The sequence below is a fragment of the Cavia porcellus genome, unplaced genomic scaffold, assembly GCF_034190915.1.
Source record: "Cavia porcellus strain 051 isolate PalLab524CR breed Dunkin Hartley unplaced genomic scaffold, mCavPor4.1 scaffold_4, whole genome shotgun sequence".
Classification (NCBI taxonomy): Eukaryota; Metazoa; Chordata; class Mammalia; order Rodentia; family Caviidae; genus Cavia; species Cavia porcellus.
Genome location: NW_026947487.1, coordinates 47,633,876 through 47,648,867, shown reverse-complemented (window position 1 = coordinate 47,648,867; position 14,992 = coordinate 47,633,876). Strand labels below are relative to the sequence as shown.

The 14,992-nt window shown below is 45.8% G+C and overlaps 1 protein-coding gene across 2 annotated transcripts; it reads left to right on the top strand.

Annotated features, from left to right (window-relative positions):
* Positions 1-2,644: 2,644 nt before the first annotated feature.
* On the top strand, positions 2,645-14,182 carry Mettl21c (methyltransferase 21C, AARS1 lysine). 2 transcript variants are annotated; one of them, XM_013141267.3, is made up of 6 exons: positions 2,645-2,679; positions 3,265-3,310; positions 4,814-4,951; positions 8,349-8,500; positions 10,006-10,123; positions 10,632-14,182. In XM_013141267.3, the coding sequence occupies exons 3-6, from the start codon at positions 4,822-4,824 to the stop codon at positions 11,024-11,026; spliced, it is 795 nt and encodes a 264-aa protein (XP_012996721.1). In that variant the 5' UTR covers positions 2,645-2,679; positions 3,265-3,310; positions 4,814-4,821; the 3' UTR covers positions 11,027-14,182. The 2 variants fall into 2 exon arrangements, with proteins under 2 accessions (XP_012996721.1, XP_012996720.1); XM_013141266.3 differs by having other exon boundaries at positions 2,665-2,679; positions 4,797-4,951.
* Positions 14,183-14,992: the final 810 nt, after the last annotated feature.

Sequence of the window (14,992 nt, the reverse complement as noted above, 5' to 3'; positions counted from 1 at the left end):
ATGTTGCCTAAGAGTTCCCAAATAAAATAACTTCACTCATATCTTTGTCCTTGTGTCTGCTTTTTGCAGAAAACAGACTAAATCAGAGGCTGCCGAGATGCTCTGAGACCCAGCTCAGAGCTCATCACATACTAAAGGGTTTGTACATGCTAGTGTGCCTCCTTTTTACAGAAGAGGGCATCAGGGAAGGAGCAGGAAACTTGCCCAAGGTCACTCACCTGGTAGATGTCATGTCTAGCATGGCCTTGGAGTTTATCCTGCATGACAACTCTGACCCATTGCCTGGACCAGGGCTCTGGGAAGTGGGCACTGTTGACATCTGGGGCTGATTCTTCGCTCTGGGCACTGTCATATGCATCCTGGTTGCTACGCATTTGGTGCCACCAGCATTGCACACCCCATTGTGACATCTGAGCAAACAGATCTCCCAATTTGCTGAATGTCCTCGGTAGGGAGAGATGGACTCCCCCAAGAGAGTCAGAAGAAGACAGCAAGGTGTGGTCCCAAAAGCACAGTGACCATTTGAGGTTGGGGCTGCAGGGGCAAAGCCCACCAAGGGACACCATAGAAACCGCTCTCCTGAGCAGTCTTCTGACCAGGCTGGCCTGCTTTCCAGGATGCCAGCCTCCCTGGATCAATTGTTCCACCTGGGCTGTGCTTGTTAGAAAGTTCTTTCCTACTGAGCCCGGCCTGCCTCGTGGGAACTGACTTCATCAGCGAGCCCTCCAGGGCCTGCAGAAGGCCTAATCCCTCTTTATGGGCTGGCACTTGATCTATTAGAAACAGCTCTTGTGTCCCACCTAGTCCCTCCCTGCTGCCCAGGCACGTGGAGACACACACTTAACAACAAACTCGGGCAAGTGCCCAGCCCTGCAGCGCCTCTGGGAAAGGCTGTTAGGCAGAGGAGTCACCCTTCTAGGCTCCTTCTCAACCTTTAGGACGAGCATTTCCAGGAGCCGAGCATCTCTAAGCTTCCAGGAATTCTGAGGCCACCAACTGTCCAGTATTTAGGAACCTCTGACCTCACTCATTCCAGCTCCAGGAAACAGAGCTGGCATTTATTTCTTAAAGCAGTGGTTTAAAAGATGGTTTTTATAGAAAATATGAAAAACAAGCTCTTAAAATAACAGGAGACCAGGTCAAAGATGTACATATTTCTGGGCAGACTTTTTCTTTTTGTCTTTTTCCTTTTTATCGGTACCAGGGATCGAACTCACGACTGCCTGCTTTCAAGGCAGGCGCTTATGCCGCTGAGCTTAAACCCCCAGCCCCTGTGCAGACTTTTTTCCCCAATAAAATAGCTTTTTAGTAAATGTGTACAAAAGTTAGAAATATAGAAATTGATACAAAGCATGTTAGGCTGTTTCTTAATAGTGGGATGAATTAATTTTTTTTCCTTTTCTTCATTTTAAAGCTTACACATGTGTATGCATATTCACATGCATTGCAGTCCATTTCGTAAAGTCAGACTGTAGTGACGACTGTGTTTTGACTTCTTCCTCAGGGCAGTGGTGGAAACGAGTGTCAGAAACCCAGGAGGCAGCCACAGAAGGGGCCTCCTGGGGAGGACGGCAGCAGAATGCCAGTGCTGGGAAAGGCCGGGTCCTTCCTGGACCAGGGAGCAGACCTGGGAGCTGCAGGGCTGCAGCACATCCATGGAATAAGGATCCTGAGGCTAAGGAAACTGACAGAGGGCACAAAAGAGAGTTGGGAGAGAAGTGGGTACTAAGGCCAAGTAAAAGAATAAAAGGAAAAATTGGACTTTCTATCTGCTCTGAATGTCTGTATTCACTCAGCTCACTGGTTAATATAAGTGAGAGGAATTCATTAATTTCCAAGGTTTTACTTTACATGCCACATATTCTATTTTAAGTTTTCTCAGCTTCATAAATAAGCAAGAGTTTCTTCTTTTCCTTTCCACTGTCCCTTATTTTAATCAAATAAATTACCATGGCTTACTTTTTTCTTGGAAGAGTCTTTCTGTTGTCCTATTCCTGCTCCTCCTGAACACCCCAGATGGGATTATTTTAAGCCTTTAATGGTGTCTCTTCTCCTTCCTCAAAAATGTTTTCCTTCCTCTCAGTGGAGGCCCATATTGTTTCTGGCAGCTGGGCTCAGGGTCCCAGACAGAAACCACAGCAGACGGGCAGCCCCACCCTTGAGCCACAGAAGTCTGGCTGATAGCACAAAGCTTGCAGGTCTCTGCAAAACTCCTCTTTCCCATAGAATCTACCTCTGAAATTACCATGGCAGCTGTATACACAAGCAAGTCTGTTCTGCTGGAGAGAGATTTCTGGATCTTTCAAGGGCAATGGACACATGTTGCAATGACTGTGTGTGTGTGTGTGTGTGTGTGTGTGCGAGAGAGAGAGAGAGAGAGAGAGAGAGAGAGAGACAGAGACAGAGACAGAGACAGAGACAGAGAGACAGAGAGAGAGAGACAGAGAGAGAGAGAGAGACAGAGAGAGAGAGAGAGAGAGAGAGAGAGAGAGAGAGAGACATCATCCTAGCAAAGTAATGTATCTGTGAGGGCTGGTGGGTAATGCTACCCTAAATAACTTGAACTTCCACTGGCTGGCTTTTGTTCATAAGAAGCTAATCCTCTCAGGTGTAGACCTATATAAAACATTGGCGGGTTAAACAGTTCACAGAAATCTCAAATCTCTTCTGCTCCATAAGGTAAAGATTCATTTAAACTAACAGTTCAAAAATGATTTTGAGGGTACTAGCAAGGAAAACTGTCCAATTCTTCATAATAAATACTAACATATGACACAGATACTATGATACATCCAACTAATAACCAAGTGTGTGACAGGGGCTCTTTTCTAGAGTTGCTTCTGGTGCATAGCTGTCTTTGGGAGGAATGGATTTCTCATGTTAACTACAGTGATGGGGAGGAGACACAAGGAAACGCATCACCTGGTATTGGATTGAAAACAGTCCACCTTTCTGTGCATGAGAACAGAGAAATGTCCTGAATTCAGTGCATAGCACCTCACAGGGAAGGAAGGAGGTCTGCACCCAGTGGTCTACTGCAGGTCTCCCCTGGGGCTCCAGGGACGAGGATGACAGTGTGGGAGAGGCTCTGCACTGATTTCTACCTCTGACCCCCACATCAGCTAGGTATCACCACGTACCTACATTTTTAGCATGGGCTGCACATGGCAGGCTGGGATTCTAACCAGGCCTTCACCACAGCGCTGAGGCATCTAGCTTGGGAGCCTCAACGTACTGTCCAATAACCAGCCCATTATTTTTCAGGCAGAAGCTGGCTTACTGGAGTCTCAGGACAGCTGGACAGGAGCAAGTAAGTATCTACAAGGGAGAACAAACCCTTGTGTGAAGCACAGGCTGACAGGTAGAGCATCTTGGCTGCTCTGGCGATTTGGGGTAAACATTTGATGATTTAGTGAGAGCTCACAAAAATGCTGCTTTACGTCCAGCAGTCTAGTTCCTATGGAATCCTGCTGTGTAGATGCAAGTGGTGACAGGCAGCAGTCTGCAGGTGTGGGAGGCGGCTGCAGGCACTGTGGGGGCAGAACTACAGCCTTGATATATGTGCCTGGGTAATCCCTGCCCAATGGCTGGGTTGGGGCTGGATTTTAGCAGAGCTGAGCAGATGGCAGTGGTCTGCCTGGGGTGGTGTCTCATTACCATCCTTGGTTGGATGAAATAAGGCAGTGGGGCAACCTGTGTGTGCATATAAGCCCAGGACTGTTACTACAGAGGAGGAAAACTACATTCTGTTAAAAGACCTGAGAAGTCCCTGTGACAGTGTGGAATTACGATACAGCGAGCACCAGGAGTCATTTCAGGGCAAACCAAGCCCAGGAAACTGAGGCTGAACCAAGCAGTCTTGTGCACACAGATGCGGGTCTGCAATCATCGTCCTGCTTTGCCTGCTGGCTGTCACTGGCCAGCGGCATCTGCAGGCTTTTAGTCTCTCCTCGGAGACAGGCTGTAGTGACAATGGCCCCTTTATGGTGGTAGTGAGGCATACAGGGCACACACAGAGCACTAGACCTGCGCTAGCACCAATACACGGTCTGGGGCCAGGCGTTATGGTAAGTCAGGTCCGCGGCATGAATCAGGGTTTTCCCACACTTCTACACTCACCTTTGCTCTGTTTCTCGCCATCACCTCAGGATCCAGGCAGCTACCGCTGTCTCTTTCCGCTAATGAGGAATGGGCTGAGGGGACGAGGTTGGCAAGTGCAAAGCGTTGGGGAGCCAGACAGGGCTATTGGCTCTCAGCTCGGGCTTTCTACTCTCCTCCAACTCAGCCTTGGGTGAAAGGCGAGCAGGCTTCTGTCCGCTGCAGCCCCAGCTGCTCATCTGCCATGTCATTAACCCATAATCTACAACCGCCCTGGTCTGTCTGCAGTGGTGGATACATTTCCTTCCTGAAATACGGCTCCGAAAGTTATTAGAGATACATTTCGGACCTCTGGAACTCAGTGATGTGCCACCGTGCTTGGTGGTGGAGGGGAGCGGCAAAGCATAATGCTGCAAATGGCAAATTCACAGTAGTGTTCCAGCAGCACAGCGCTAGTTCCAGGCTACACCCGCCACCTGCATTTCTTCACGCCCACAGGCTCGCTGGGTTCAAGGCCCTGCGCCTGGCTCTGCAAAACCAGATGGCAGCTCCCTGGCTGCTGCCTCGCTCAGCCAGGAACTAAGCTGAAAAGCAGCCGTTCTTTTCAGCTCAGCAAATGCTAAGGCGATAAGCTACGCCTTTTGGAGCTCTCCCGGAGACCAGACTTGACTCACGCAAGCCTCTCGGGTCCTGTCCAGATCTTTCCTCCCCGCAGGCTGGGTCATGGACCTGTGTCTCAACTCCACGCAGCAGCCCCAGCACCTGGGGCAGGCACCAAAGTGCCCAGGTGGCTGGTTAGAGGCAGAAGAGGAGGGCGCTGCCCCAGAGGACGGCACCGGGGGACCCCCAGGAGGTAAACACTTCTTCATCACCCCAACAGCTTTTCTCAGTTGCTTTTTTGGTGATGACATTTTCAACTAAATTTCCGCAACAGGATTTTCCATTTCTTTTTCCTTTTCAATTTTTACTACAAGGAAGTATAGTACAGAAATGACTTTATGCAAGTGTAAATGATAGCAGTAAAAGCCATTTCTGGGTTCACATTATTTACTTATCGATTACCACTTGGTTTTATCCTGTATTGAAATCAGATAGTGCTATATTTTTGTAACAACAATTTTTTAAAAAGTGAAATCAAAATTTGATTCTGCTTTTTGCCAAAATGAATCACTGGCAGTCATAAATTGCAGTGTATTTTCCCACTAGGACAATGTAAGAGTTTAGGGTTACATTTCTGGGCATGGGCTCAATAGTGAATAAATGATAGACATAATAAATGATGTAATGGGGCATCTAACGGATTTGCAACTATTAAGGGGGTTAATGAGGATATTATTTATTTTTGCTAAATTGTTTATATAAAAATACAACTCTTTCTAAAAGCTGTTCTTTCTAAAATGATCAGATCACTGTAGATAAAATAAATGAAAATATTTAAAGTGCAATAAGCATATATTCTGTATCTTTGTAGCGCTGCAAAGGGTCTTATGAGAAAAATTTATATCAAAGTTTCTTAACCGGGCAAGTGTAACTGTGAAGCTCAACAGCTGTCGGGGCATTGATCTGTGGTGCACTGAGCTATCTGAGATCAGTTCGTTGATTTCCTACAATACAGAGAGAAAATAAGTCCCCAGGTGATCCCAGGGGCTGGGAAGAGGGCAGCCTGGGCTTGTGGGGTGGCAGGGGAGCCTGCCGGACCTGGCGAGGTCTCTGAGGATCTGGCTGCGCCTGTCCCCGCCCTGCCCCCCTCCTGCCACAGTGGTGTGTCCTGGAAATGGCTTGACCTAGCTCTGGAATTTCAGAAATTTTGGAGCTGGTTGTTAAATACGACCACATGAAAAATTAAATCCCATCTCAATAGATTAAAGAGAAAGTTCTATCTATATTTAAAGTCCAAAACAATAACTACTCTAAAATCTGTTCTAAAACTATCAGGCCAGCGTAGACTCCATAAGTAGAAATATCCCCTCTCACTAACTGCTATGTTCCACACTCACCTATGCACTGGGGTTATTTATGGCTGTTGCATCGGTATGGGGGAAACATGGCCCCGTGGTGCCCTACCCGTCATGTTGGGTCAGTGTCTTGAAATCAGCCATCACGAGGCATTTACACCAAGATACTTGTTGAGCCCTAGAAACCACTGCTTTCTCCCATCTCCTATGGAACAAAACAGACATATCAACTTAATAGTGTGTGAGTTTCTTACATGAGAAACTCAAAACATAAAAGAGCAAGATAAAAGACAGATCATAGGACACATTGGGAGAGATTTTTGCATGGGAAGGGGAATAAGAGACGGAGAATAGGATAAAAAGTGAGGGAGGAATTCTGTTACCTGTCCCAAGTCCTGGTGAGGAATAGGTCATGATGCAGTATAAACACGTACAAAAACAAAAAAAGAGAAAAGGAAGGGGTATATGAGGGAAGAGGAGCAGATTTTAAAAAGGTAAAAATATAATCAAGATGTATGACGTCCATGTACCAACTCTCCACAGTGAATATAATCATTACGTACTACAAACACTTCCTAAAACAATTCACCAACATGCCACTGCAGCCTTAGGGTGAAGTGAGGGCCTCCTTAGTCATCTGCACGTCTTGGGCTCATTTTGCTGGATGCTGGTGGCTTTCTCTATGAGCTCTGTCATGTCCTGAGTCTCTCCTTATCCTCTGACCTCCCTCCAACCCTGTAGTACGTGACAGTGAGGAAAATGTCCCTGATCCCAACTGGCTCCGTGAAACTCACCTTTCAGGCCAAGACAGAGATTTCTGAGTGATAAAACACAGGAAGCCAGAACCACAGGCAGGACCAACGCTCGGAAGTGCTACAGGCCTCCATGATGCTAATGTACAAATAGGTCACCCCTCTGCTCACAGGGGCCCAGGACCATTTTTAATGTGCTGCATACAGGTGCTTCTGTAAAATATAACACAAGTGAATCTCTAGAGAAAAAAAAATGAAAATAGAGACATACAGCATACAAGCTTGTTTTAAAAACTGGTTATTAATACATTTTCGTGTTATATAGTGACCACATTCGTGGTGGGGAGCTGGCACATGTCTGTGACACATCTCAATTCTTTTTACATCTCCTTCCCCTTATAGGCAACAGACACTGTCATATTGTTGTCAGTGTTTCTAAGAGCTCGCTCCAGATTTCTGTACTTATGCTCCAGTGAACCTGTTACAGCTGGTTTACAGGCAACCGCAGAGAGCTGCTATGGTGTGTACTGAAATTAGTGCTCTCTGAAAAGGCTCTAGAACCTGCTTTTGGGGGGCGGGGGGCTGCTGATGAGTTTTCTTACAAGGCCATTTCCCTCCTCCTGGTATCCACATCCTCTTCCTCTTTGCATGAGAGATAATGCTGGTTATTTCTGATTGGAACACTTTACAAGCTCACGGACTGCTCCACCCAGCTATTTATGCAAAGCTGAGATTCTGCTCCGGGTTAAAAGTCTTCCAGTCTTGTCTCAGGCAATGAAAGAAAGCAAGTTTCATGCAGTTTAGAGCCGGCCTCCCCGCTCTCTAACTCCTGCTACTCTCTTCCCACCGGTGGTACCCACGTATGCGTGGCCTCAGCATCCTCCTTCCTGACATTTTCCCACTGCTCTTTTTATCCTTAGACATTCTGGGAAGCCTGAGATAAACTGCAATTCCATGGTGTCAGCCTCATCAGCTGCTCTTTTCCTTGTTTTATTTGATATTTGAGCACCACTATGATGGGTCACGGGGTCAAAGGAGTATTTAAAGCCACAGTAATTTAATAGCCAGGGCTCAGCTGACAGTCTCCCAGGTCCTGTGCCTTTTGAGGGGCAGTTATGGGAAGGATTTAAGGAACATGCACCAGCCAGCATGTGGGGATATTACTTCATTTCAAGACCTAAAAATAGTTGGCCTAGCTCCTCCTTATCCGAAGGCTTGGCCCCTTGTACCATTTTGCTGGTCTTTAGCTTTCTCCTGCCATCAAGACATAAGGTAGGGATGGGTCCCTGTCTCTCGTGTCCTTGGAGAGATTAGGGGCTGCCTTGGTCAATCTACTTGTTATAAAAATTGTTGCAGCTCAAAGTCACACCTCCAACACCCCATGTAATTCAGTTTTGTGCTAACTCAGTCACTGATGTTGATGGAATCGCCCTTCTGGGTGGGCAAGGACTGTACAATCTACCTGCATCCTACCAGTAATACAAAGGCGTACGCACACTGGATCTGCAGCTCCTGAGACCCATCTGCTTTTTCTGTCTCACAGATCCTCAGGAGACGGAGTCATCCCTTCAGAGCCTCCTAAAGTTCGTCCCTACAGATTATGCCAGCTACACTCAGGAGCACTACCGGTTTGCAGGCAAGAGCATCGTCATGCAAGAGTCCATAGAGAGCTTCGGAGCGGTGGTGTGGCCGGGGGTGAGCGTGCCCTTCCACCTGCTGCATTCCGCGATCTGGGAACCAATGTGGCCTTGGGCAGCTGGTCAGGAGCTCCCCGTTTTGTCTTTCCCATCTCGAGGACTAATTATCTGGGCATAGAAGAAACAAGGATTAGTTTTAAGCTGTTTCTTGAAATATTTTTATGTTAAATACACTTGGATCCTTTTGGGGGCTGGGCTACAAAATACAGCTCCTACAGAGTGTCATCAACAATGCAGGGTGAGGCTCTGCAGTAAGCACTTCAGGCCACACCTGCCCTCATTCTTCCCACAGAGAGGTTCGGGAAGGACACATTTCAATTTCCAGGATACACTGCAGCGCTGGGTGCTGTCAGAGGGGAACCTGCCCCACCATTTGCACGTTTCCAAAGTGGAAACACTGGGTGGTGGCCGTGTCTCCTTCCTGATTTTCCCCACTGGACAGTGACGCGCTGCAGCTAACCCCCCTTAGCTGTGATTACTGATGTGAGGACCTGGACTGGGGCGAACTCCAAGGCTGAGGGAAGTTCCGCCCTGGGGTCTGGGGCCAGCACCTCTGCTCCCCACATGGCAGAGGCCTGGGTGCTCAGACAGGCTCTGGAGCAGGAGCTCCAGTCACTCTCAGGCCTCCTGAACACGCAGATTCTGACCCAGCCTGGAGTGCGTGTGCGTGTGCCTGTGGTGACTCTGCATTCCCCATGACTCCCCAGGAATGCCCAGCTGTTGGTGCAGACCTGAGCTGAATAGTCATGATGCAGGTTCCACCAAGCTCTCCAGGCCGTCCGTGCTGGAGAGTGGTGATTCCATTTCACATCTTAGGTACAAGTGTGATTTCCTTCCAAGGCTTTCTTCCTCCTTCACAACAAATCTGAAAATAATGAAAGATTTCCCAGTTTCCTTTTCCAAGCCATTGTACAGCGGTGGCCAGGGAGCCCAGGGGGTGGAGAGAGGACTGTGCACTGAATGTTCCAGGCTCAGAGGCCTCAGCTTTCACTTTTCTGAAAACCAGTCTTTCCTGGGACACCAGCTTCACAACAGCTTCCTGCCAAGTGCATGGTACTTTGTGAACTCCAGCGACAGCTCTCTGAAAAAGGCTGCTAACAGGGCTCAGGGGTGGGGCACTTGCAAAGAAAGCTCTTCCTAAGGAAAACTGTCCCCAGCTGATGGGACTAGGGCCAGCCCCTCCTGGAGGCTGGGACACCCTCAAAGGGAAGTCGCCAGCTGTTTCCACCGGGTCCCTGCAGAGACCAGCCTTTTAGCCACTTCCATCATTTGTAATACCTGAGCTGAGTTACCTGAAATTTTTGGAAACTGGTCAAATTTGACAAATCTGTTTTCCAATTCCTAACATGCAGCCTGCTCTCACTGTCCTATTCCAGAGGTCTGAATATGGCAACAAAGCCTTCAATCAGCTGAACATATTTAATGACAGCTTTTAGTGTTTAACTCTGGGTTGCGGGGGGCGCTACTGGTTTCTAATTTCAATGTGAAAATTATTATTTTTAGGCAACAGTTTTGTGTCAGTATTTGGAGGAACACACAGAGGAACTGAATCTCCAAGATGCTAAAGTACTTGAAATTGGTGCTGGACCAGGCCTTGTTTCCATTGTGGCCAGTATTTTGGGTCAGTTTGCTTTTTTTTTTTTTTCCTGATCTTGTTTGAAGACCTTTACAGTGACATCAAAGACAGCAAATGCTTAAAAACAGGGATAGGCTGTGGCACAGTTAGCTGGCTGGGATGTCACTCATTGTGTCTCCCTGTGTTCAGAGGTGACCATCACTACTGTTAGCAGCAGGGATAACTTTCAGTTTTGGGAAGTCTCCACATCACAAAGTTGAGAGCCCAGAGGCACAGCTCCAAATCCTGGTTAATCTTCAGTTGCGTAGGGTTAAGCTAGGGTGCTGATGATACCAACAGGGGAGAGACTGAGGAAGGTGCTAATATCTTACAGCGCCAAGGACAGGTGTGCCCATAAGAATCACCCAGCCTGAATCACGTCTAACGTGTGCAGCCCATTTGCTACCAGTGCCATGGTGAGACACCTGGTGGTTTGTCGCATTTCTCTCTAAGCATATGGACGCTGAACCTGCCCAAGTGTTTCCAGGTCATCATCACCATTTTTCTCTCTTAGGGGCTCAAGTCACAGCAACAGACCTGCCTGATGTACTAGGAAACCTTCAATACAACCTCCTAAAAAACACACTGAAATGTACAGCCCACCTGCCTGAAGTCAAAGAGCTGGTGTGGGGGGAAGACCTAGAAGAAAACTTCCCCAAGTCAACATTTTATTACAATTACGTCCTGGCCTCCGATGTGGTCTACCACCACTACTTCCTGGATAAGCTGCTCAGCACCATGGTGCACCTGTCCCAGCCAGGGACGGTGGTGCTGTGGGCAAACAAATTCAGGTTCAGCTCTGATTATGAGTTTTTGGATAAATTCAAGCAAGTTTTTGATACAACTCTCTTAGCCGAATATCCAGAGTCATCGGTCAAGCTTTTTAAGGGGATACTAAAATGGGACTGAATAAAATAACATGTGTTTCAAAATATTAGTGCGCCTGGAGGCTGTGAGCAGCTGCACTGGCAGTGGACTTCTTTCAGAAGAGGAGAAGGCAGCACATGGTGATACCTTGCAAAGCCAGAGCAAACAGTTAACAGCCCTGCAAGGACTTTCAGGAAGAAGACGATCAGCTTAATCTAAATGTCTACTGAGAATAACACAAAGCCATGAAAACAGCTTTGCTAACTTTCAAAATACATTTTACAGTGAAAAAGTGCATTTCTCCCTTGTTACTGCTGCTGCAGAACCTGGGATTTATGCCCAGTGCCTTTCTGCCATGTGGTTTTTGACCCCATCAAAGAGAGAAGGCATGAAGTGACACAAAAATTATAGATTTAATACTGACTAAAGGTGAAAAATACAGAAGCAGCTAGAATGAAAAAACAGTATCTTAGGAACTTACAAGAACTTGCAAATACTTTCTATCAATCACCTGTAACAACTGTAAATTTCCGGATCATCTGCCTTTTATGCAGTTTTATAATAAAATTCTTAGAGCACTGAAAAGGAATGAAATTTTTTCTGATAGGATATAAATTGAAAAAAATCAGTTATAAAATGAAGATTTTCCTTTGAGGTAGGGAAAAATTCTGCCGACAATCATTGTTCATTACTATTATACTAGTGATTTTAGCTAATGTGGTAAGGAAAACAAAACGTGCAAATTTGAAATGGAAGAAATAAAATTTACACTATTCAGGGATGACAGGATTGGCAGGCCAAGGTCAGCAAACCTTTTTCTGTATATGTTAGCCTATCAGCTACCCACTGTCTCTATACAGCATTCCTTGTTTAGTGGCTTTTAAAATCACTTCTAAAAAGGTAAGAACCATTCTTGGCTTGAAAACTAGACCACAGGTTGAATTAAGCCCTCAGCTATAGTTTGCTGGTCCCCGGAATTATATGCAATCTACAAGTTAAGTCTGCTGAGCAAAGCTCAATTTTCCTTGGAAGTTCTAACCACGAGTAGTTAGAAAATAAAATTTAAATAAGATTCCATTTATACTAGCAGTACAAAATACAAAAACATCTAAAAAAATTTATTACATTATTGAGCAAAATTAAAAATAGTCCAATAGGTAGAAAGCCAAGGCAGTAGGTTGGGATACATTCCAAAGACATTGATATTTTCCAAATTCATCAATGGATAATGTACATGTAATGGACTTGACAGCTGAACTGAGACTCAGAGATCCCTCAGTTAATGAATACTTTCATTTTCAAACAGTTTGGTTTGCAGATAGAAGCATTTGGCAAAATTTTTTCGTTTGCAAACTCTGTGTTGGGTAACACACACGACTGTGGCCATCTTCCCCACACAAACGCAATGTGGCCGTCTTTTTCCAGAATCGTGGAACAAATTAAGCTTGTGAAGCATGGCACCACTGCAGCAGCTGGTGTTAACTGCTAATATCAACACATACCGGTACTTTCCAAAGTGAACTTTAATGTCACCTATAAAAATCAGCAAATTTCTATACATTTAAGGGACAAATGAACATTTTGGTCATAAAGGGTTTAACTGGCTCCATTTTCTTAATTGCTATTGCCTATTAGGAATATGAGTCTCCAAGTATTTGATGACAGATATTTCCATCAAAGAAATAAAAAATAAAATAAAACCTGGCTGAGTCAACAGCCTTAATTTTCTTCTCTTAAGAGAAGGGAAGGAAAATGCCTCTTGCCTTGCAATTCCTTTAGATACAGAAAGGATGAAATCAGACTCTAGGGCAGAAGGAAAGTTGTGAGAACTGACAGGGCATCTTGCCTGTCCTGGAACTGTGTAGTAGGGGTGGACGTCTGTGTGATGATCCCTTTTGTCCCACCCGTTTTCACTTGCTGTTTCCTCTGTCAAGTGAGCAAGGGTGGGAAACGCAGGTCAGTGTAGAAGGCGCTGTTCTGCTATTATGAACTTCAGGAATTAGGTCGGCTGATGGTGCAGGACAGCCAAGGAAAGGCAGTGTTGGAAGAATAGTAAAAGAAAACAATAAGCTCTTTGTTGTCATCAGTTAGACAAATCTTAAATATGATACCAAAAGAACAGCTATAAATGAAAAAATTGTTGAATTGGACATTAACATTAAAACCTTTGCTCTTCAAGAGACTATTAAGAAACACATGAGCAGAAAATATTTGCAAGCAGACACACAAAAAAGGGCTCATGCACAAAATACAGGACTTCCACAATAACAGGACAGATGAGCCAACTGGGAAAGCAAAAGGCTGGAACATCACCACCGAAAAAACACAAATGCCCAATCATTATCAGGAAAATGCAAGTTACAGTATCTTGGGTAGTCAAACGTGGAAAGCTGGCAGGGTCACGCTGAGGAGGAGGCCCAAACCCTGCCAGGCTGGCACTCTGCTTCTGGGATGCAGGGCAGCACAGCCACTGGGTCTCTTACTAGCTAATGTACACTCACTAGGTTATGTTAAAAAGGAACATACCATTAAACAGCGATCTTGTCCCTAGTATCTTCCTAAAATAAATTAATACATCTATTATCAACTGGTAAATGGAAAAACAGAATGTGGTACATCATACAATGAGCTGTCACCAGCAGTAGAAAGAACCGAGACACCCTGGCATCGATGTGGTTACAGCTCAAGCACATCCCACTAATAAAAGCTCAGAGTCTGGAAAGTTCAAACCATAGTGACAGAAAGTAAGTCATGGCTGGTTTAAGGCTGGGAACAGGCCTGGAGACTGACTAGAAACGGGCATGACAGAATTCTTCCAGTGACGGGAAATGTTCTAACACTGGACTGTGTCGAAGGTTAAAATTTCTCCCCGTTTTTTAAGGAAATGGGGCCTTATCCCCTAAATGTTTTCCTCGACTTGCAAATGTATTCCTTTCACATTCCAGAACAAGGACTATGATACAAGCTTATAAACAGATAAGTCTTTTTAGAAAAGGTAGATTGGCTGCAGTTATCTTTTTACTGCAGAAAAAGTTACATGTGAAGAGCAGATAAACTGTGTGCATCACGTTTGTGGCTTATTAGGTGGCTATTGCAGCCAGGCACTGTTAGCACGTGAACAGAACAGTGTTGTCACCGCTCATCCCCACATGGAATTTTAACTCAGGGAAAATCTTTTCTCCTCCAGTCCTCTACCCGCCTCTCTGCTCTCCTATTGAAGTAAATACCAGCACAGATTACTTTCTTTCTTTCTTTCTTTCTTTTTTTTTTTTTTTGTCTTTTTCCTTTTTATCGGTACCGGGGATCTAACTCACGCCTGCCTGCTTGCAAGGCAGGCGCTTACACTGCTGAGCTAAATCCCCAGCCCCCAAACATGATTTTCTAAGTTCTGTTTGTATTTAAGTCATATAATTGTTACCATATCCAATATATATGTATCTCTAGTGTTCAAATTTATTCAAAATATGGTATTTTTAGTTGAGGAGTAAGGATCCAAGTAAGGTTCCTATTCCTCCCTCTTATTTTTTGCAGATTTCCCTCCATTTATTCCCCATACTGTTCTGTCTGTAAACGTTCTGAGCATTTAATGTCTCAGAGACCAACCATAGCTCAGCTTAGCAGCTGCCCCACCAGGTGACACTGGTGAACATAACTGCTAGGAGTTGCCAGGGTTTGAGGGAGCTTGTACACAGCAGAGAGGTACACACTAACTCGAGCACCTGCACAATAAAGGGGATTACAGAAGGGATTTCCAGGTGCTGTGTGCTCCGCCCAGGGATAAGAGCTGGCACGGTCCGACTCAGGTGAATTTGGTGTGGAGGGCTGGGAATGCCGACATCTCGGCCGCAGAGCTAACGCATCACTGATACTACAAGTGTGGGCATGGCCTTGCTGACTAAGATCCACTCCCCAGACTACAGCAGGGTATTTGCCAGTTGACCAGGCTCTGCAGTGTGTTCTACTCAGGACCCCTCTGGTCAGGCGGCACTTGTGCCCTGCCCATTTCTT